The 23,845-nt window shown below is 38.8% G+C and overlaps 1 protein-coding gene across 3 annotated transcripts in view; it reads right to left on the bottom strand.

Moving 5' to 3' along the window:
- Window positions 1–23,845, bottom strand: part of Sema3a (semaphorin 3A) — a 475,159-nt gene that overhangs the window by 199,160 nt on the left and 252,154 nt on the right. For 2 of the 3 annotated variants that reach the window (XM_085684250.2, XM_085684251.2), the window contains one exon: window positions 11,984–12,177. In XM_085684250.2, the coding sequence (XP_085540376.2) occupies window positions 11,984–12,095 (112 nt within the window). In that variant the 5' untranslated portion in view covers window positions 12,096–12,177. Of the gene's footprint in view, window positions 1–11,983; window positions 12,178–12,872; window positions 13,244–23,845 lie in introns of those variants that run through there. The other variant, XM_048433584.3, reaches the window with a different exon arrangement.

The following is a 23,845-nucleotide window of genomic DNA, read 5'->3' as shown; positions in this document are numbered from 1 at the left end:
CTTCCCTTCCGTGGTTCGATGATGCCCTATACTGAGGATAGTTACCTTTATCCAAGGGGGGGGGGGGCGCTGAGAGTTTGATGTTAAGCTTAGCTGAGTCTTATTGTTTGCTTAAAGTGGTATCTTTGTTTATTTGCAGGATTGCACATACTCCAAATTAAACACATGAATCTAAAGCCTCAACAGTAATCCACATATGACTAAAAACATGAGATGTTTACCTCCTTGGGTCTAGGCTACCTTATTCAGTACAATATTTCCAGCTCTGTCCATTTAGCCTTTTTTATTTTTCTTCACAGCTAAATAAAACTTCCTTGTTTATAGTTATTACATTTTCATCACTTTGGACATCAAGACTATTTCATTGTCATAGCTACTGAAAACAGAGTGGCTTTGATCATAGATGGCCATTGGTAGAGAGAGGGAAGAAAGATCTTAAAGAGGGAAAAGTTAGTAGAACACGTTGCCATGAAGAGAAAGAGGAAAAGAATGGAAAAGAAAATTTAAATGGTGAGAAGAATGGGAGGGCCAGGTAGAAGGGAGGAAGAGGTGGAGAGACATACCTAGCACCAAGAAGGCTAGAAAAAGCCCCATGGGAACGTACCATATATATAAATAGAGAGAGAGTCATGAATAAAAATCAATTTTGAAAATATGAAACTATAATAAGATTTGCTACATTAAAAAATGTATCCATTATCTCCATCCGTGAAGAAAACTCAACTGCTTTACAGTACATAGTGCAATAGAATTGATACAGTTTTGATACAGGTAAATATTATCAAATCCATTGTATACCTGTGGAACTGAATACTGTATAGTAACAGTCAAAATAGCAAGGACATGATAGCAATCTCAGGTGCACTGTGTTTGAAAAAATCTAAAATCAGGGTCAAAAGAGCTGTATACTTAGTCCTGGCCTAAAGCAATAGATTACTCTAGCATTCTTAAGTTCACCTCTGTTTTGGAAAGGTCTAAAATTGCTAAGTAACTAAATAGACTATTGAAAAACGACTGTTTTGATGTTTATATGGTTGTGAGAAGAGAAACCAAAATGTGGTGGACATTGTTCTCCAAAATGGCAGAAAAACAACAGAGACAAGAAGATAAGTATTAATAAAGTTATTGTTAAATAATAATGCACCAGGCAGACACTGGCTCTGGATGACTACAGGATTCATAGGGTCCAAGGAAATGATTCTTAAATAATTTGACTACACACTGTTGTTATATGGAAATTCTCCCTAAGTATGAATGAGGAGGTTGAAAGACAGAAAGAGGGTATCTTGACTTAAGCTCCAAACCATCTCTATAGCCCCAAGTTGCAGAATTTTAAAGCCTTAACATTCTGGTAACCCTCTGTGTCCCAACTCCTTAGAAACAAAAACTCACTGAAACAGGTTTCTGTGTACTTTAAACATCTCCAGTCTCTTTTTCTCATCATTTCCTTAATCAGCCCTGTACAGTGTCCTCTGTCTCTATATTACTAGTTTAGTCTCTGTAACAGATGAGTGTGTTTAGCATTTTAACAAGTGGGGATTTCAATACAATGAAGGTATGACCAGACACTGAATATCAGTAAGAGCTGTATCCAGGATGACAAAAAGAAGGACTGTCATTAAGATACCCATTGCTCTAATAGGTTAAATATTGGGAGGGTCTTGTGTTAGGTAGGAAGAGTGGAAATGTCATTTTTGAGTGGTGAAGAATTAGAAATTATGGGACTCTGGGTCTGGGCATATGTGAGGAGTGACGGGAATAAGAAGATAAGGTAGTAAAAATTAGATGCAGGTTATGGAATTAAAAGCACTCACCTCTATTTTCTTTTAATTTTGCTCCTCTGAAGATTAGTTGTCAAAAGGGACAAATTCCTGTTTATTTCCAGGAAGGACATAAAATGATTATTACTATTATTCTTTTATATCCTCACTCTGAAAAATTGTCCTATTCACCTCAGGCAGAATTAACAGAATTTTTTTTTGCAAAAGATACCCTTCAGTGAATGAGATTTATTTGCATAGTCCAGAAAGATACAGCTTTTAGATTTGTGTCTCATAGGGGACACTGGATCATCTTGTTTTTGTGCATTGGGATCTATAATTCAGACGTGGAAAAATAGAAAATTATTGTAAGGAGGATAACTGAGTTCTTGCACATTAAAGTTGAAAGTCTTGAAAATAGAAACATTTTATCCATAATTACGGAGCCTAGACTGTAAGGACTGTGTTCTGAAGCAAAGATAACAGGGAGACTCCATGCAAAGGCCCGGAAATGCACATAATGGCAACTTCCTGGAGCCTCATGTCTAAGACAGAACAGCAGATGAAGCTTGACAATAGTATCAACAAACAAAAAGTGGTCTATAAAACGCAGGAAAAAAAAACAAAAAAATGAGCCCATCCTTAACTGTGAGGGGCTGAGATAAAGCAACGACGCACAATGCCCCAAGAGCATTGCCTCCTCCGGCCTTCAAATGATTAGCTTTCCATATTAACTGAATTAACTGCAGTATGAGGCAGAAAGCAGCATTTTGTGACTTTTTTTCCTTTTCGAATATTAGACAGAATGTGTGTGTATATGTGTGTGTGGGGGGCATCTGTGTGTGCAAATAAAAACCCATTAAAGTGAATTTCTTTTCATATATATAATTTTTGATTATATTGAAAAAATCTTAAATCAGAAGACTGAGCATTTATAATATGGAATGTTTCATAGTTTTATATGTTTGTTCTGAAATTCTTAGTTTATGCTGGGAGACGAGTTAGAGAAACATCACGGATGGTAGCTAAGTACTCTGTGGGCTAGCATATACACAATGAAGGATTTCACATTTTCGCATAGGTATCCTGTAACATGGTGACACACACCTGATAATATCATAAATGACTTCTTAAAAACAAATAAAAATGTTCTTCCCAACCTGCTGACAAAATAAGAGAGTAAAGCAGGAAGTGGGATCACCTAGACAGCTGTTCTGAACCATCCTAATTCAACCCTTCAGTACAGTTCCGTGTGTAGTGCTAACCCCAACCACAAAGTTATTTCATTGCTACTTCATAACAGCAATTGTGTTACTGTCACGAATGCTGCAGTGTCAATATCTGATGTGCAGGGTATTTGGTACGGGACCCATGTGGAGGTTGTGACCCACAGGTTGAGAAGCACTGTTGGGAGAGAGGAACCAGCATTTGAGGTCAGTGGAGTAGGTACTCTCAAGGAACTGTAGTAGTTGAAGTCTACACAATGGATACCTAAGCTCAGGTTCCCAAGACTTTGGTTAGAAAGAAGCCTCACTTATGTATCTGGAATATATCCAACGAAAACATAGACAAACCCAAGTGACTCTGGCCACTGTGGAAAGCCCTTATAATATATGCCCCTTGGCCATCTTGATCTCATTTTCAAGTCAACCTAGACATCCACATAATAAATCCACAGAGTGCCTACCCCACTATGCTTCAGTTTACAGTTTTCCACTGTATAAAATACATGTTAAAAGTCACACAGAACATGCCACTTAAAGGAAAAACAAAAGAACACATAGACTTAAAGAATTCTGGAATGGTGGTAATGACTCCATACCTTATTTCTGCCTTTTCATGTCTTTCTGATCATTCAAAACTGATTTCCTCATACTATGTTTCAGAAGCACCATAGATATATCTGTAGAAATGCCATGCCATCTTCTTTAGAAGCCATTCTAAGTTATTTTTTTGTCCCCAAATCAGTTCACTCCTACAGAAATATGACAGCTAGCCTGTGACCCTATATGTGCATCTGACAAATAGAGTTTAAGAAATCTCAGAGCAGAGGAAAATGTGTTTCTTTTAAACAAACTCATACATGATGATGACAAAAACACAGCAAGTTTATTTGCTCAGGTCTTCAGGATTAAAGGTTAAAACTTGGAAATTCATGATACGCATTGCATCCAGCCAAAATCAATCTTATACTTGGTTTAAACCTCAAGAGTGAACAAATTTATTTTAGCTTTACCTGAGTTCTTAAGACTTAATAGCTATGCCTTGTATATAAAGGGTAACTGTGCAACTGTCCCTTCCTGATATTTCTACTCTGCTGGCAGTTTTTAAGAATCTTCCATAGTAGTTTATAAATTTAATTAGAGTACAAATGCCAGTTTGAAGAAATCTTAAGCAGCCGAAGGAATTGCTGTCATCTCAATTACTTGAGACCCAAGAGGTAAACTAAGATGTAACGATGCATTTTGTAGATTCTTGTCATTCCTTCCGACCATAGTCACTCTCCTGAAAATGCGGGTGCTCAGGAGGAAGAGCTGACTGCTGGGGCAAGGACTCTTATGTTTGTAGATCAAGACAAGGGAGGAAGAAGGATGGTTGGAGATGATGCAGCATAGGTGATGAGGAGCCATTGATCCGGATAAGCCACCACTCTGCCCTAGATGCTAGCTCCACCCTTACTCCTTTGATAATGATATTTTCCTAGTTTCCTCTCTGTTTGGTGTGCTAAAATACACTGGGGAAGAAAACAAAGCAACTTTGGGAAGGAAGGGATTTATTTCACCTTACAATTCCATGTTGAATTCCATTATTTGGGAGGAAACAAGTCAGGGAATTCAAATAGTCATATAACATCTGCAGTAAAGAGTCGAAAGAAACTAACGCATACATACTCACCGGCTTTCTTGCTAGTTTTACTCAACTCAATTTCATCCGTCTTATGTAGTTCAGGATCCCCTGCCTACAGAATGGTGCTTGCCACAGTGAGCTGGGTTATCCCACATCAAATAACTTAAGAGAATCCTCTGTAGACCCACAGTGAGCTGGATTATCCCACATCCAGGAACTTCATTAAGAGAATCCTCTGTAGACATGCCATAGACCAGTTCACTGTAGGCAACTCTTTTTAATCCCAATGCTGGGAAGACAGAGGCAGATGGGTCTCTGAGTCTGAGACTAGTCTTGTCTAAAGAACTTGTTCCAGACAACTTAGGGCTACACAGAGAAACCCTGTCTCAGAAAACCAAAGAGACTCTCCTCAGGTGATTGTAGGTCGAGTCTTCTCAACAATTAAAGGCATCCGGCACAACCATACTGTTCAATCCACTGTCCACTTGTCTACCAATTCACATTCTTTATATCAAACAAAGTAATACTTCAGAGTAGACCACAAAGGGTGGCATCTAATGTACAAAATCATTCAACAGTGAGTGACTCTGTTCTTACATAGAAGAGATTAAAAACACCGACTAGTAATATCTAGCCTTGCAGACTGCTCAGTGTTGGCACAACCAAGATGATTCCTACAAGCACTTTGGCAGAAGTAAGTACTCATTTGACATATTCAACAGCATTTCTTTAGTTTGCTTATGAACCCTCAAGTGGGTCCTGATGTAATTTATCTATAGACAAATTTGAGATTGCAGCTATACATTGTCACTCGAAAGTTTGCTCTACACTGTTCCCCACGCCACATTGAAGTTAAGGACACCTAACCACATGGGCTTAGCGACTCATTCAGAACACTGCAAGGCTCACCAAGTTAGTGATCCCCCTGTGCTTTCCTCTAAGATTGTCGAAAATAGAGCTAATCATTCTTTCTATTTATCAACAGAATTTTATTTTTGCTTATCTTCCTTCTCTAGTTCAGTATAAATTGTGTATTTTCTTATCCTGGGTTTGACAGAGTCCAGCTTTTTTACTGTTTGGGAATGGTGTGTGAATTCCCTATTTATACAGATGTTTATGTCTTGGCAGCAGAAAGAGATAGTAGCTGGAGACATTCAGACTTATTTGTTTTAGATAGAATTACCAGCTCTTCCATATGCTTGATTATAAAATAGATGAAAACACAATAAAATGTAGAGAAGTCATTACGTTAAAACTAAAATGTAGTTTTCTAAACATTATTTTATAGTCTCTGCTAGTTATTCCCTAATTATAAATAATAGGCCATAATGTGCCACAGGCAGGCTCGTTCTTTCCCATAAGCACATTTTATGATTCAAATCATGTACGTTTGTAAATTTTAAACACACACACACATTTAACATACTCACACATATACAACTGCCCCACACTAATCTTTTTGCCTGTTATCACTATTTCACTTTTTAGGTTGTTTATCTCTGGCTAATTTCATATTTTATGGATACATTTTTGTATAATTATCACTTAAAATGTACTCATTTCTTTCTTGCTTACAGCCCCTCACTTCTTAGTGGGGGAAGGCACTACTAAGTTCACCCTGAAGAACACGTCAAATCCTTCGTAAACTCGATCACCACCGTGGCTCCTGTTTAGTGCATGTTCCATGTCATGACTCTTGTGTTGGTTTTTCCAGGCTTGGCCTTTACACCGTTACTCTGTGTGTATTTATCCTAGCAGTCTGCCTCTTCCAAACTAAGGAAAGGGCTGTCACAAATTGCTACTGCCACCTATTAGTGGGAGCCTAGAACTGCAAATCCTGGCAGTTCCTGTAAGTAGCACCTTAGAAGTCAGAAAGGGGTAAAGGCCGTTTAGAGTCTCACCTGTTCTAACTTTTGTTTACAACTACCAGTTGATCTTTTCCAAGTCAGCTTTAACCCAAGCATTAAACTCAGCCCAGTGCTGATGCAATTGTGGGAGCTAACATATGACTTGGTGGGTATGGATCACGTGACTCTAGACTTCTTTCATGAAGTTTGGTTAAGTGTGGCTTGCCAAGATGTAGTATGAGAACTCAGTAAATTAAAATTGCTAGGTAATGATCAACCCCAAAAGTGTTTTAAAAGTGGTAGCTTTAGAAGACATAAATTCAAGGTGAAATTTTAAGAAAGTCTTGAATTTTGACTTAAAAGACTCCTGGAACTGCTATACATGGATGTTTAAATGAGAAAATCTGGGTAAGAAATTAAACCACAAATCTTCTCACCTTTAAAGTTGATGAAAATTTTAAATTATAGGATTTTTTACGTGTCCATCTAGAAATATGATACAAAATTTGGTCTATAAGACAATCATATATTCATACTAACGATGTCTCCAGCAACAGTTTAAACTTCGTTTTTTATCAAATAGGGATGTAGGTAATCATTTCATTTAATTCAGTTCAAAGTTATCCCTGAATGGTTGCGTACTTCTAAAATATAAGTTTATGTTTTAGGTACAAATGATCCTAAAGTGTGTCAATTATATTGTGATAAATATCAGAAAGCAATGAATTCTTGACACCGCAGACCTATGTCTATTGAGTTCATTAAATTACTAGAATACTCCTGATGTTTACACCCAAGATGACAGAGTCAGAAATCACAGTTCCAAGCCATTCAGACTTCAGGCGTAACTATTACAAGTTGTTCGGTTGTAGGCGTCTATGAACTGATTTCACAGCCCCAGTGGTTTCCTATTTCCTATAGTCTGGATTCTATATTCTCTCACTTCCAAGGTCAACCTACTTGGCATCTTTAACAGAAAGGCCACAGCTTGGAGCGCTTTAGGAACTTCCCTTTGATGTCACCAGAGTTGAATGACAAGATATGTTTGTGTCTTACAGGACTTACACCATTCATGATGTTCTCAGGACATACCTTTTGAATTGACTTGTCAAAAATCTAGTTTTCATCACCTTAAATTCAAAATGCCACAATCAAAATATGATTTGAAAGGAAATAAAATTTGGCAAGAAAAGATTATATTTTAAGTAAGACTCATCAAGTCAAAGACCCAGTAACGTGAGGTGACAATTTGAGGAAGCTGTAAAAAGAATTTATCCCTGTGATCCTGTACATTGATGTGTGTGCCTCTGTGTATTGTGTACGCACAGTTCTATATGCATTTTATCTGTGAGGGGGTTATTAGTGTAAGCTAAATCTCACACCATGCCACTACATACTTAAGAGCTACTTGAAACGTTTCAATAGGATTTAGAAAGTCAGATCTTATTCTAATATATATAAATATGTATATAAAATACTCCAATACAGTGGTTCTCCACCTTTCTAATGTTGTGACCCTTTAATACAATTCCTCAAGTAATGGTGAACTCCAATCACACATTTATTTTGCTGCTATTTCATATCTGTATTTTCGCTGCTGATGAGAGTCATATGATCATCTGATCTGCAGGATTCTGGCGTGTGATGCTCAAAGCAGTCAAACGCACAGGTTGAGAACTACTGCTCTAATATTTATATATTAAATATGTATTTTGCAATATATCATTTAAAATAATTTTATCATTAAAATTTAAATTTTTCACACTTTTGATTCTTTATTCAACTGTAAATGCCAATACCAGATATGAAGGCTTATTTGTAATAATGGCATATTTATGGAAATAGCCACACACCTAGGTCATATATTACTATTTCTCTGGTAAATGTTCTTTCAATTGCAGACAGAAAGAAGTAAAGTTGGATAATCATCAATCATCTTAATTTATTTTAACGTAATCATAACATATAGCGCAAAACTTCGCAAAATTTTGATTAAAATTTTAATTAGTGAAAATTGACTTCTAATATCATAAAGATATATACAAATTTTGAGTTAACGGATGATCTCACTTTCCCAGTAACTAACCACCTTGATTCTGAGAAGAGAAAAATGTGAGCAGATAAGGAAAAGGTCTTGGAAATTCCCACCCTTGTACAGAAGTGCTGTTTACTCAGTCCTCCCTCTGCAGGGAAGGTTAAAATCGTTGATTTAACCTTTGGATTCACCGGACACTATCATACTGATCCTTACATGCATCTTTGATTTCTTCTGAATCTCAGGCACATCGCCTACTGGAAAAAAAAAAACCTTAGGTTGAGGGATGGAACATTTGTTACTTGTTTAAAACTTCCAGTCCCTCCCCCCCACTTCTTGGGATTCACCCAGTTTTTTCTGAAGATTTCATTGGACCATACATCCCAGATGAAAGATTGTATGGTTTCTTAGTATTTCATAAGAGAAGTAAAATGTGACTAATTTTTCAGAGGAAGTAGACATTCATGTATGGATTTAAAAGTGGGGGGGGTTGAACATTTAGTCAGTTGCTGTTGGCATACTCAAGGAAGGCAAAAGCATCTCTTGCATGAATGCTTCTCGAGGATAATTTCTATGTGACGCCGAGATTTACAGACTTCTCACATTTTCTTCCCCCACAAGGATTCTAAATCAGGCTGGTTCAGAGGAGAAGCCAGCATACCCCATTTTTCTAATATTATCACTTCTCCAGATGGTTCTGAAAACATCTATTCAGTTCCTTTTCCTAGAAAGTAGAGGTGCCTTATTAGCTATGTAAGCACATCCATCCCAGAAGCAGCCCTGGTGCTCCCTTTGCTTTAACATATCCAATCTCTTTCATCTCCTACCACGCAAGATGACAAGGAGAAACCAAGCTCACTGATTGCCTGAAAATTCATCTTGGCAACCTGAGCAAAGAGAGAGTTAATGGTGGATCTTTGAAGCCAAGTGACCATGGGAAATTAAGGTTGGCAGGGATTTAACTCTTCATGAGCCGTGCCGCAATATTTTTAAGAGCAAGGCAGCAGCTATTTTAACTGTGTTTGACATCTAATTAAGTCGGGAAAAAGAAGCAGATTTAAATAAGATCTCTCTTACAGTTAGAGGCAAGGTCTTGACAATTGATTATCAGGCATGTGCTTTGGTGAAACAAGCCTGTAAGAACGAAAAGGTAATGACACACTAGTAAAGCGACAGAAGAAAAGGTGCTGGAACCCTGCCTCTTCTTCCTTGTTGCTGTCCACTTCACAGTTTAGTAAAGCAAACTGCCAAGCTCTTGGTCTATGAATAGAATTGTTAGAGAGGTGTAGAGGAGTTTTAGATTTAAAGGAAAACACAAACATTATGACAGATACCAGAGCTAAAATCTATAAGACTTGTAGAGACAGTACCATATATATGTATATATCTTGTTAATGTATACAGCCCTCATCAGACAAGTTTGAACATATGTATATAACAAAGGACAGGTTTAGTTCCACTATCTACATGATTTGAATGCATACACATGACAGGTGCCTCCTCTCTGATTGAGAGTAACTAATGGTAAGGAAATAAAATTCTCACTAAGTAAGGAAATAGAATAAATTCTAATTTTATTTTATAGCTATTTGGCAATTAGAAAATTGTTTTTAAGACTATTAGATTCTTAAAATACACTTCATTATTTCAAATTTGCTAATATCAAATTATTGTAAGAAACCATTCGGCATCTGAGAAATCCAAACCTGAGAATTGCATCTTTTAAAACTAAAGTAGAATATAAAACTTATAAGGAATATAAACTTGAATAAAATAAGCTATCAATCTAAAAATAACTTGATGGTGTCTTCTCAATTATACAGATCAAAGAACAATAAAATCATAGATTATTTAACATACTATTCAAGCAATTTCACTATTTTTATTATATAGAAACAAAGTAAAGACTTAGTGAAATATTTAGTGGATGTTATATGAGTTTTCAATACTGATTTACTAACGCAACTGTTTATCTTGCATTGAACCTATATGTTTGTAATTAGGTGCTTAATGAAATACTATACTAAAAATAATTTTCTAAGTGAAAGTATTTTATCCTAAGTTGAATTCAAATACACACATTAATAGGTGTTTAATTTTCTCATGCCTAGTGTGAAAATTATGCCTCTCTCCTAATTGGCCTCTCGATTCACGTTAAAGTACTCAGAAAAGTTGTGCCCCATCATGTGAAAATTAGAAATACATTTTTCTTTATATCAGTCAGTCATGTGCAAAAAGGAATGTCTCTAGAAATAGCCAATACTCTTTGTGTACCTTATAAGCTAAATATATAGCAGAGGTAGAAGCTACTCAGAGCCCCACCCCCAACTCAAGAAACCCGAGAATGATAGGAAATCAGCACCTTGGGGAGTTAAACTATACAAGTTAAAACAGTTTAATCTTAAACTCTATTTAATAACACCCGAGTTAGAGAAATACTCCCTGCCACTAAAAGTTTTGTGTTCTCTCTCTCTCTCTCTCTCTCTCTCTCTCTCTCTCTCTCTCTCTCTTTCACACACACACACACACACACACACACACTCTCTCTCTCTCTCTCTCTCTCTCTCTCTCTCTCTCTCTCTCTCACACACACACACACACACACACACTTTTGGAATTGCTTTACCATTACTCTACACATCAGTCTTTGAAATCTCTCCAAACAAATTCAGAGCAAATATTTTCTTTAAAATTGTCATCTGAAAACAAACACACACACACGAATCTGTAACAGAAAAAAAATCATGTGACCTAGCAGGGCTTTCTCTTATAAATTTATACTTCTTAAAGAAAGGAGTGCAAATAACTAGCTGTGTCACTAGAGAATTCCATCTCTTTAATTCTCACTTAACTACATATGGAATTAAATATCACTATATTTCAAAGGCTAGTTTTACACCAATTAGGGAAACACAATCTTTTCACCATCAGAACACAGTGTGGAAAAACTAGCCCGCTCCCTCCAGTTTATATTCTCTTGGCAAACCATGATCCACTGCTTATGGTGAGCATCTGAGTGTCAGATTTGAACAAACTGAATATTCATGATGGCGATTAACCATTTAGTGCCCGCAACTATGAAGATACTGTTCACTGAAATGGTTATTATAGGTGAGGCATGACTCGCTATAAAAAAAAAGCATGTTTTTTTTTGCATTAACGGTTCTTTAAAAATATTTTAAATAGAAGTAAAGTGAGAAGAATGAAGGGCACATAGCATGATCAGAAGGTACTCAAATCAGCATGCACGGAGCAGGCACACAGCTCACCGTGATTAAATGTTCTTTGTTTGCTTTTAAGTTGTCACACATCAAACAGCAGTCATGCTTTTTTGTTGTTTAAGAGAAAGTGTTTAAATTTTCTCAGAAATTTTTGACCGAATGACACAGGCTTCCCAGGTTAACCTAAAGGTTTGATGTTTACTGTCGGGAGTTCAAGGAAAGAAAGAAGGGGCACTATAAATCTAGCCAGATAAAAGAAAAAGAAAGCTTTACCTTTGTACGATAATTTCAGTCTTGGCACATTGTTCTTCCCGTTTGCATAGTTTGCTCTCGCTGTAAGTAATACACCCCAGAAAAGACAGGCAATCCCAGCGAACCAGCCCATGCTGCAGACGCTGGAGGTCCCTGGGCTGCTGCAGTCTTCCTTCCTGTATTGTGCGGCCAGAGAAGTTCAAACAATCTGGAAACTGGAGGTAACAGGTGATTTAGGTCAGTTTCATTCATAAATGCAGACAATCAAGACCTCATGGCAACACTAACGTCTCTTCTTCTGTAACAGTCACGGAATCACAGAAACTTCAAACCCTCAAAAAAAAAAAAAAAATCGAGCCAGGCACCGGATAATGAGGCACAACTGTTGTGTGGAAAGAAGAAAAAAAAATTAACAAGGGCTGCGGCAGTGGCGCTTAAGAAGCCGTTCCTTTTATCTCAGCTCCGCTGATAGCCGGTGGCAGACTCTAATGCTGCTCCCTCTCTCTGCTTCATTCGGCTCCGAGGAAGCAGAATGAAAGGGAAACAGAGAAAGAGAGAGAGAGAGAGAGAGAGAGAGAGAGCAGAGGGGGAGCGAGCAGCCTGGAGCAGCGCGGACTTTTCCCGTGCACAGGCAGGGAGAGATGACACAGGATCCCGCGGACAGGTTTTCCCAACACTCACTAGACGCGCTGACAATGGGAGAAGAGCGAGCTCAACCCACTCCCCTTCCCTCTTGTCACACAACACATGCAAAAAACATCTCGCAGAGATTAGAGCCGGGAGCAGAACCCTCCGGCGTGCCTGGGAGAGGCATGGGGCTATAAATTTACCTCCCGAGGCTAGCGTTGTTTTATAGCCATTTTGGGGAGCAATTGTGATTTAAAAAAAAAAATCGAATTTGGCTACCTACAGAATTTATAGTCCATGCTCATTACAGTGTCGCTGAACTTGTGCTGTGAATATGTGTGTGTGTGTGTGTGTGTGTGTGTGTGTGTGTGTGTGTGTGTGTATCCCTCTCATCAGAGTAACTTTAACCAGGGAAGGTTTTAAAGCCTCCTTAGAGATTATTCCCGCCTCCACACAGCCCCCTTTGGGTTCAGCCACCTCCTTCCCCTGCTCTACAAGTGTAGTGAAGAAATTCCTTGGAAAGCCTATATAAACGATCGGTTCAAGACAAAAACAGGTCCACTGAGAATTATAAATTACAACAGGGGATTCGCGAAAGGATACTCCAAATTTAAAAGTGCCGGTGGTTTTGCAGCTCCTGGTAGACAGTGGCGGGACTGACTCTTCCACCGCCCCACCTCGCATTCATTAGATCCACTTCCCCAGTGCTGGCTGCAAGGGCACAGGAAGATGACAAAGTTCACAAAAGTCCCTGCTGAGTGTCAAGGACCAAAATGAAAAGAAAAGCGTGTTCCTGTGTCTCCATGAACTGGTGAGGGGTAACTCTGTTGTCTGTGGGGCACAGCTTGTATTCAGAGTCCTGTTGAACCTCATTAATTCTCTGACAGAAAGGCAAGCTCTCTCTGGCGTCTAAATGTTCTTTTACTTTTCTTTCAAGAGTCCTGAAGTCTACTGGGATGACCGGATTTGGGTAAGACTTGTATAAAAGTTAGAAGAGAACATCCTCAACATTTCCTGGAATCTTCTCTGCTCTCCCTTTTCGACCCCTGCACCTAAACACTTGAAGCCCAGAAGAGAATTCTTGTTCGATGATATGGATGTTCCTCAGCCGAAAAGGGAGGGCTAGTCTCCCAATCAAAAACACAAACATTGTTGAAAGTGCTCATAAAAGTTATCTAAGCATCACCATGATAGCTCTCATACTGTCTGCAACCAAGTTCTCCCCTGACCCCGTGAATGTAGACTCAGGAGGAGGATGGGGGGAGGGGTTGGGAGAGGGGAGGAGGGTCTACACTGCACTAGATTGATTTGTCAAACAGATCTTATTGTATTTGTCAGTGCCTGAAAGCCTATTGATCAGTTAGCATTGTTAAGAATATAAACTCCAAAATCATGTTGATTTTAGTGATCCCATCCTTGTTATCCCAAGCACTTTTCATGCTTTGGCAGGGGATTAAGGTTACAAATGACAAGAGGCTTTCTGTCTGCCTCTATAGACGCTCATCCTGCAAAGGAATTCAGGCCACTTTGGGATTATCTGGAGAGTTCCAATAGCGAATTACCATAGCCAAATACCACTGTTAGCATTTTTAAGCATTTCACCTTTCTACTGAATGTATTTTTCAGGGCACTAAGATATTTCTAAGATGTTTCTTCTGCAGAGCAGGAAGGTAAGTTTACCCTTGTCAATGCAGAAAAGGATGAATTAAAGTAAATCCATTTTGCCTCTTAAAAGTCTAATCTTGAAAATGTTTGTGTGTTCCATGAAAAATAAAAGAATAATGAGTAAGATTATTTCAAGGAAAAGAAGATCCCATATTGATTCTAAAGAAAGAACGGTTCTCTAGAACGTCAACAAACACAGTGGGAAAGCATTGCAGAATTGTACAGAACAAATAATTTATACCAAAGTTGATGTCTGTAATTTGATACACGAAGAAGTTCATTTTACAAAAGCCCTATTCTCAAAACTTTGATGCAATTAACATTGGAAAACATGAAAACCTTTGGGGTCTTAGATTTCTGCTCTGATCTCAGCAGACTTTGGCAGGATTCAGTACAGTTGTTGTCTTCATTTGTTTTTATATACTTCCCTCCTCCTGAGAGATAATTACCTTTAAGCCCTCTTCTTAGCTAAAGCAGAAGCAAGACGGGAGTGTAGATGTAGGAGCAAGACGTAGGAGTTTGTCAGAACCATAAGGTCGTAGCTGCAGGTGTGACAATGCGGATTCTTGAGTCACTACAATAGAACTTGTGGCCTACGGCATGGCTTGACTGAACCTGCCGCATGCGCCAACAAAACCCTGCTTTTTCCGCATCCATTCTTGCAGCTAAAAGTCAGGAGTACTGTATTGATCTTTCAGTGTTGGTCCTTAAAGAATGGTGAAATACTCTGCATTTCTCACCCAGTGCCCTGTTCCCACTGTACTCAGCCATCCAGCTTACGTCTTGAATTCTATTTGCAACTGATTTCCCGAAACTTCTCACACTTCCAGCTCTCAACTGCAAGGGCTGCCACATGTTCAATTGCTCGCAGGCTTCCTATGATGACGGTCCTGCGCTTATTGCACCAAATAACTCAGTGGCTTTTCGCTTCACCCCATTCCAGATTGAGAAAGAGCATGAGGAATGAAGTTTTTCTGGGTGTTGTACTTGATTTTCCAGAAAAACCATACTTTCAACTTCACAAGAAGTTACGTAACTCTTATCTTTTCTTTAAAGACTACAGAGGCAGCTACGGAGGGTCCTTGTTAAAATATCTTTTGTGGAGAGATGTTCTTCTTAGGTCAAACCAGTGTGTCTGTTTTGAAAGGGCCGTTCAGAATGGATAAAATAGACTTGAAGTTAGGACAGATTTGATGGAACAAGGGAATGGTGAGTCTCACTTCATCGTGATCATTTCCCCCTCAAAATGGACTTACGACCAGGAATTAGCGACTTCTTTAAGGGAAATTACTTAACTGGAGAGTAAATAAATAAAATATCCAAACACACAAATTTTACTATTTTTCTCAAGGTGTTTCTGATTGAGTTCTATTTTTTAAAAATAATTAGCTAGCATCTTTTTTTCTGTTTTTCTCTTCTTCAAGAGACTGCTTCATTACTCACTGAGAATCTCATGATCATGGAAGTTGAAGGAAATGCCATAGTTAACCACTGCCCTCCTTGTTCCCGTGTTGAAAGTCATTGGTAATGAATATTTTTTCTAGAACTTGGAATTTGAACCTCCTTTTTTTTTTTTCCAGATAAAATTGTGTTGGTGAAAAAGAATGCTTCAGAAGATTACAAAACACCTATTAATTGGGATGTTTTCCAAACAAAATATTTGGTGTCTTATAAGTTCTGATCAAAACTGCTCGTTACTTAAGAATTACCAGTCATGGATGGGAACGCAGAGTGGCGGGTTAAAAGCAATGCCTCAGAAATTAAGTTACACTTTGCATAATATGGCCCTTATGAGTGCTTTTAGCATGAGCACCATGCGGGACCATGAGCTGAGCGAAGGAATTGGTAAAGGCAAAGGGAATTCAGCTCTACCGAGGCATTAACTCCTCCCTCCCTGCCAAGGCCCTTGGAATACAGATGCAGGAAAATCAAACTTCGCTTCACTCTGGGTTTAATTTGTGGCCAGTTGAAAAAGCACTCATTTCGCAAATGGACTGGAGTAATAAATATTAGATCAAATGCAGAAGGAGATGAGACACTGACCAAGGATTTGATTAACTGTGATTTGAGGTTATAAGAAAACACAGATAATTAGAGAGGTCAGAAGTCATGGGGAAAGTGTGTACTGGGTGATCATCTCCCTCCTTGAGTGTTTGTTTAGTGGGACTAGCAGGTGGGCTTTGTTAGTTTAGTTATTATGCGTGAGGAGGGAAAGAAGAGGTGGCTAGAAAAATAGGCCGAAGTTAGGATTTATGTCGAAATTGCCCAAAGTGTCTAAACCTAGTCTTAGAGAAATGTTTGATTGCCTGTTCTGTTTTCGAAATTATTTTAGGATGTTTTCATTTCCACAGTCTCTTTAATTTTATTATCTTAGCCCATCATATGTTAGCATTTCAAAATATTTGAAAATGGCATTTCTTTCAACCATTTTGTTTGACCTCCCTCTTGCCTCTTTGCTGGACCATCCGCTCCATGAATGAAGTGTTTCCTAATATGAGCATATTAAAAGGACAGATACCTGCCATCGGTGGTTTAGTGACTGTCTCCACCTCAGCTGAAAGGGGACAGGAAAGTTTTCAAGTCAGACAGAAGTCCCATTGTTACCAGTGGTTAGCAGAGGCTCCCCAGTGAGCTGGAAAACAGGTGCCATCTGCAGAACCCAAATGGCAAGGGCAGGCTTGCTCCTGAGAGTTTCAGGATTTGAAGTTATGAGCTATTTGCTTCCAGTAGAGGCACATCACATGCTTGCTCACGGAATACATAAACTTCTGAATCTCCTTAAACATTCAAAGTGTAGACGCTGGCAACCCTGACTGAGGCAAAGGAGACTCAAAGAGTTTCTCTGCTAGGCTCTGAGCAGAAAGATGCTCGTCAGATGTGAGCCTGCTTCAATCTTTGGGGGAGGGGGAGAACTGAAATGTGTTTCTGTAGTTCGAGATTGATAAGGACAGGGAACAGAAACTCCTCCACAGATTCAAGCCTCTGCAGAAGGGAAAGTTTGTTATAATGGCAAAATCAACTGTTTCCCGACAGTGGTTGCAAAATGGCCGTGCAGTTGTCTTTCGGGGTCACAGAGTCCCCCAAATTGTAACAGGTAAAAAGGAAAAGGTTATATATGCCTTTCCTTTCCTATTACATATCGTCGCCAACAAAAAACACCACCTGACCTGTCCCAGGCTTTGCCTCCTGTTGGGTTTTGTTTTTGTTTACTTTCTTTTGAGCTATGGGGCAGAGTTATAACCCAGGGCTCTGTCACTGCCTCACCTACCACAGCAGCTGCCAGCTTACTGGAGAGATTAAAAAATACCTTGTTTATTAGTTAGCAGTGTTTTTGTTATTCACAAGGATTTGTGAAGAAAATTCAATTTCCCATTTTTCCTTAGTGGGTATCCATAAAATTAAGCCCTGAAAAGAATGTCAATTGGCATGGCTTCATTCTCTTTCCCCAGCTGACTCGGGGGAAGAAATTTAATCCAGTCTCTAGCTTTATATCTCCGCAAGGGACAGGTTCTGAAGGAAAAGGCCTGAGCTGGGGACTCAGGTGAAACCATGACTAGTCTCTGGATTGTTTCTCTTCAAATTTACGGGTGGCTTAAGACACTTATGGAGCTTAAAAAACAACAACAACAACAACAATTTCTATCTCAACTTTATAATCCTTCTTTGAGACAAAAATGATGTCTGCAATGTACAATTGTTTCCTTACATAGTTTTCAATCGTATTATCTCAACTGAAGCTTTGCTAGTATCATGGCTATTGGCATAAGAACAGCACTAGTTTATTTACATACTTACGATGTTAAATAACGTGCTTTTTTATCTTTTATAGACATATTTTGTTATATTCTGACCAAGTTTAGCCATCCCCAGTTCTTCTTAGATCTTCCCCACCTGCCCACCTACCCAGCTCCTGGCCTCCTTTCTTTCTCTATGGCTTCAGAAACAAACAAAACAGGAAAAAAAAATCAACAAAGTAAAATAAAAAAAAGAAACACACAAAATTTAAAATGATAATATACAAGCAAAGACATAGCAAGAAAAAACATGCCCAAACAAAGCAATATGAGAAAAAAAAATCTACACAACCCCATTAAATTCACTTTGTGTTGACCATCGATTTGCTGGACATGGGGCCTACCCAGAAGTGTGGTTTATGCACCCAGTGAAAGAAACTCTCTGTGAGAAAACTAATTCTTCTTTTGCAAGCAGTTGTCATTGGAGTTTGTTTTGGGGCTTGTGATGGGGCCGATGTTCACTTCCCCCTGTCTGCACTGAGAGTCCATCAGACCTGAACCTGTGCAGCCCCTGTGAGTGCCGCCACATCGTGAGCTCACGTGTGAGTCAATCCCCGTTTCCTTCGAGTCACCGTTCTTTGTGGCTCTTACAAGATTCCCACCACTTCCTCCCTCTGCACAGCTTGCCAAGTCCTGAGGGGAGAGGTCTGAGGAAGACATCTTGTTTAGGACTTAGTGTTCCAAAGTTTCTCACTCTAAGCACTTTGAAATGAGAGGCATAATTCTAATTGCTTAACTTCCATAGACATTTTTGGCAGACTTGTACTACACGGTGACTACAGCTAATAACACGTCACACTTTGAAAGCTGTTTAGATAATGGCTATAAATTGTTCTCACCATAAAATAATAACTCTGAAGTGAAGCGCATGGTAATTAGCTACATTTTCGTCATTCCATAGTGTATTTATGCTTTGGAACATTACAAGGTACACACTGAAGACAGTCAACTTTGTTGATAATGAAAGTGAGACAGAAGAATCTGTCATTTTTGTAATGTCACATTGGCTTTTACATTAACCACTGTAAGTTCAATGATACCACGAGGCCTAACTCAATCCCAAGGAAAAAAAAATAGAGAAATGCTTCCAAAACTGAATTAATCAACCTAAATGTGTCAGCCTGTTCCTTGATCTTATGGTGTGAGTTTGTAAGTTTTTGCAACAATGTAGATTTCCACAGACCCAACTTGCTTGAGGAGACACAATTCTGTACACACGTTTTCATCCTCAACCCAATAACAATGAAAACAATTCATTTGCCTCGCTTCTCACACGGTGTCTTTAGTGATTATCCATTCATTCATTAGCAAGTGCCAGTCATGATGGCTCGAACCAATGACAAGGTTCTTGAGGATAATGGCGTGTACCCCAGTAGTAATGTAGCAAGACATACAGATCACCTAGAAACATGTTTTTAACCATGTTTCATTTTCAATAATTTCCTATGCTGTATTATTCATCTTTTCCTGTATCTGATCTCATTAGCTTGGGACATGCCTTCCCTATGATAGTACAAGATGCTCAGGAGAGAGAGAGAGAGAGAGAGAGAGAGAGCTTTCATATGTTTTAATGAATTGCTCCTGATTCCTGGCCAGTGTGCCACCTGAAGTGAATATTCCTATGTCTAAATTTGCACTGTGGACTTGGGATAGAAGATCTTCTACACAAAATGATAAAATTTTGCATAATTTTCAGCAAGGCATTTCAAATATTTTGGATGCTCCTTTGTCCCTGGCTTTTATGATACTGAGTGCATAGGTTATTATTATCCATATTAATTTATATCATAAGTTCTCTTAGTCATCTGTGATTTCAAGAACATGTAGGTTCTCTTGCACTTTCAACAGAGTATTTGACACTGGATAAATAGTATCTAGCATTCAATTAATGAATTTATTAGTTAACTAACTAATAAAACCAGGGAATATATGTTAGACGCTGAAAATATTATGTCCTATACATTTAACAACTTTAATAAATTATTTGTAAATATTGTGCTTTTGTAGATTTATTTATATTAGCTTTTAAGTCTCACAGATTGGAATGTAGACTATAGCATTTGCTGCTGTTCTAAGCCATTCTTTTTTAAAAAAATTAATTGATTTACTTTTTAAAATAATCTTTTCTCATTTTACATGCTTATATCAGTTCCTACTCCTTCTGTTCCTCCCATCCCACCTCCCCCCCCCAATCCCACCCCCATCCACTCTTCAGAGAGGGTAAGGCTTCCCATGGGGAACCAACAAGTCTGACACATCACTTTGAGGCAGGACCAAAGCCCTCTGCCCTATATTTAGGATGAGCAAGTTATCCCTGAAAAATTTAAAAATGGGCTCCACAAAGCCAGTTCAAACACTCAGAGATGAATCCTGGAGCTTCTCCCAGTGACCTCAGAGGTTGCCCAAGCCTCATAACTGTCACCCACATTCAGAGGGCCTGTGTAGGTTCTCCCGCTATCAGTATCGAGTCAGCAAGTTCCCACTAGCTCAGATCAGCTGTGTGGTATCTTCATCATGGGCTTGACTCCTTTGCTTATATTATTGTTCCTCACTTTCCTCACTGGTCTCCAAAGGCTCGGCTCAATGCTTGGCTGTGGATCCTTGCATCTGCTTCCATCAGTTGCTGGATGAAGGTTCTAGGATGACAATTAAGGTAGTCCTCAATCTGATTACAAGGGAAGGCCAGTTCAGGCACCCTCTCTACTACTGTTTAGGGTTTTAGCTGGGGTCGCCCCATTCCTTTAAATCAGCGGTTCTCAACCTTCCTAACACTGCAGCCCTTTAATACAGTTCCTCATGTTGTGGTGACCTCCAATCATAAAATTATTCTCATTGCTACTTCACTACCATATTTTTGGTACTGTCATGAATCATAATGTAAATACTTCTAGAGAGAGAGGGTTGTTTGAGGGGTCATGACAGATAGGTTGAAAACCACTATGTTTATTGCTAATAAACTAATTGTTTCATAGTCTATTCAGATGTGGGTGGTATCTTCTTTCCATCATAGGAAACTGCATTGTGTCATTACCGTTATTACTTTCCTACAATTATATATCTTACAAGTGAAAGACCCCTCTTTACACTTACTGTACCTTATAAAATATCACAATATATTGTTAATAGAGATGTTACTAAAATGAGTGGTTTATAAATTTTAATGTACAGTTGTTCCATGTATGAATCAGCTTTTTCAACAAAATAAAATATGGTAAGATAAAAGAAAACAATTACATCAAAGTTGGACAAGGCAAACCAACTGAAAGAACAGCACCCCAAGAGAAAGCACAGGAATCAGAGACCCACTTATTCACACAATCTGGAGTCCCATAAAACTACGAAAACTGAAGGCTATAATATATATTCAGAGGACCTGGCAAAGGCCCATGCAGGCTCTGTGCTGCTGCATACTCTGTGAGCTCATATGAGCCTTACTCAATTTAAAGGGTTGCATTCTGCTGGTATACTTGGCCCACTTCATGAGATAGACTGCACGTCTAACACAGCTTGCATGACCAAGAACCAGAAACTAGATAGCCCAGAGATCTGGAGTAAACCAAATAGTATTGATCAAAAAGAAAGAAAGGAAGAAAGGAAGAAAAGAAGGACGGAAGGAAGAAAAAAAGAATAGACGAGACTCCTAATGCTACTCTGTTATACTCAAAGAGCAGCGCCTGACTCAGGAATCATCAGAGAAGCGTCCTTCTGCAGCAGATGGGAACAGATGCAGAGACCCAGAGCCAGGCATTATACAGAGAGACTTGGAACACATAGTTCTAAATGATATATCTCCATCAAATCCCTCCCCTCAGAGCTCAGGGAATCCCACAGGAGAGGAGATGGAAAGAGTGTAAAAGCAGGGCAGGGATGGAGCTCTTTAGTTTGTTATTCTTATTATTTTTAACTAAAATGTCCCTAAAGATTTAGCGGAGTCAATAATCTGTCCGTCTACCATGCATGAAGTCTGGAGGTCAATCTCCAGTGCCACATAAAGGAGGTGATATGGGTGTGGCGGCCTATTATATGTGCCTATTATCCCAGAACTTAGGAAGAGGATGCAGAAGTACAAGGTCATCGCTGGCTATATGGAAAGTATTAGGCCGTCTTGGAAGGGTTATATGAGATCTTTTCTCAGACTAGCAGATTTCAGAATGCTGTTCATGCAACTCTCTGAAAAGAAGGCCCTACAAATTATGAAAACACACACACATTGAAACTCACATTTCTAATGACATAATATAAATTTAAATTTTCTTAGAAATGTACTAATCTCCATCTTCCATCATGATGTCAAATCAGATAATGTTTGTCATCTCAAATATAAGGACAGTCACGATGCCAGCATGCCTACACAGTTTCCTCTTGCCGACAAGGTGCAGTGTGACTGCAGTCATAGCCTGTGAACATGGAGTAGGGTATCATATGGAAATTGGGAAGAAAAAGTATGGTTCTGACATGGGCTTTTGCAGGACAGTTTTAGCCACAGAGCTTGTTGAAGTGAGGAAAAATCTTGGCTGCCGTTGACTTTATTTCCGAAAACATGTCTTTTCCTTGTTTCATTTTAAATGCAAAGGAATTTGCACATCATGTATGATTTATTTGACCATACAGGTTAAGATGATGTAAATTAAACACGTAACGAGGGAAGCATTGAGCGCAGATCCCAGGACCCAGACAAGCAAGCATGAAGTTGGCTTTGCTAGAGAGCCTTGCAACTGCAGGCAGCTGCAGTATATAGGAGAGTGCCATTTCACCACGTAACAAATTGCCGGTGACTCCCTTGGCCAGATGTGGATGTGTGATCTGCCACTTTTCGTAGCTTGTACAGTTGGGAGAGAAAGAGATTCCTTTTGCTAAGTTTAGCCATGAGCTGCTCGAAGATCCATTACTACGACTGGCTATGTCATCAATGTGAGAGTGGCTCTTAATAACCTAAGTTACAGGCTTCATGAGTTAGTCTTATTTGTGTTTCAGGGGAAATTATTTTCCCAGGTAAGTGCACGCTTAACTTTAAGAAGCAGAGAAGTTAGAGTCAATGGGTGAAACACTTGTACTGTACAATTATTAAGGGGCTATCTCCTGCTACATTTATATTTTAGGTCATTATATCACATAGGTCAATAGCTCTCTTTGATGTTTTAACGGTTCAGAATGCTTTGAGAACTCCGGGGAACCCTGATTGGCTGGTGAATAATTTAGTTTTCCATTCTGTGGAATTTCTGCTGTGATAGCTCCAACAGGGGTCCTGCCACCTTCCATCCGGCGTCTGCTTTCAAGGCAGGGCAGAATACAAGACAGTGCTTAACACCGTGTATCAGTTTGCCACAGAGTGTCACTTTACGGCGCAGGACGAGTGGTCCAGATCTCCGGACTTAGATAGTCATTCATGCTGATCTTTTAGTTTTTTTTCTTAATAATTATCATAATTCCTAAAAACAGAACAAAACAGGGACACATAGTTGTTGCCTACTGAATAAAATTCCAAGTTTTTATGCCTAAGAACAACCCATAAAAAGCCTTTCTAAAATCGCTGGTGGTTAGTAACAGGATCAAATATAGTTTAAAAACCATGAAGTCTTTAAATTCACCCCATTATGCGGCTTAAAAAACACAGTGTTTTGAATGTGAATTCAGTGAACATGAAAAGCTGCTTCACGTCCCTCTGAATTGAGTCTATCAGAAAGAAGCTCACATGTCACTAATTATTTTATAAGAATAATCACGTTGAAGCTTTAAACAAGCAAAAGCTTTAGAATATTTTAGGACTGGACCATGCCAGGATAAAAATTAAAACCCT

Source organism: Myodes glareolus, chromosome 27, assembly GCF_982192425.1.
Source record: "Myodes glareolus chromosome 27, mMyoGla1.1, whole genome shotgun sequence".
Lineage (NCBI taxonomy): Eukaryota > Metazoa > Chordata > Mammalia > Rodentia > Cricetidae > Myodes > Myodes glareolus.
This window is presented reverse-complemented; position numbering and strand designations above follow the sequence as displayed.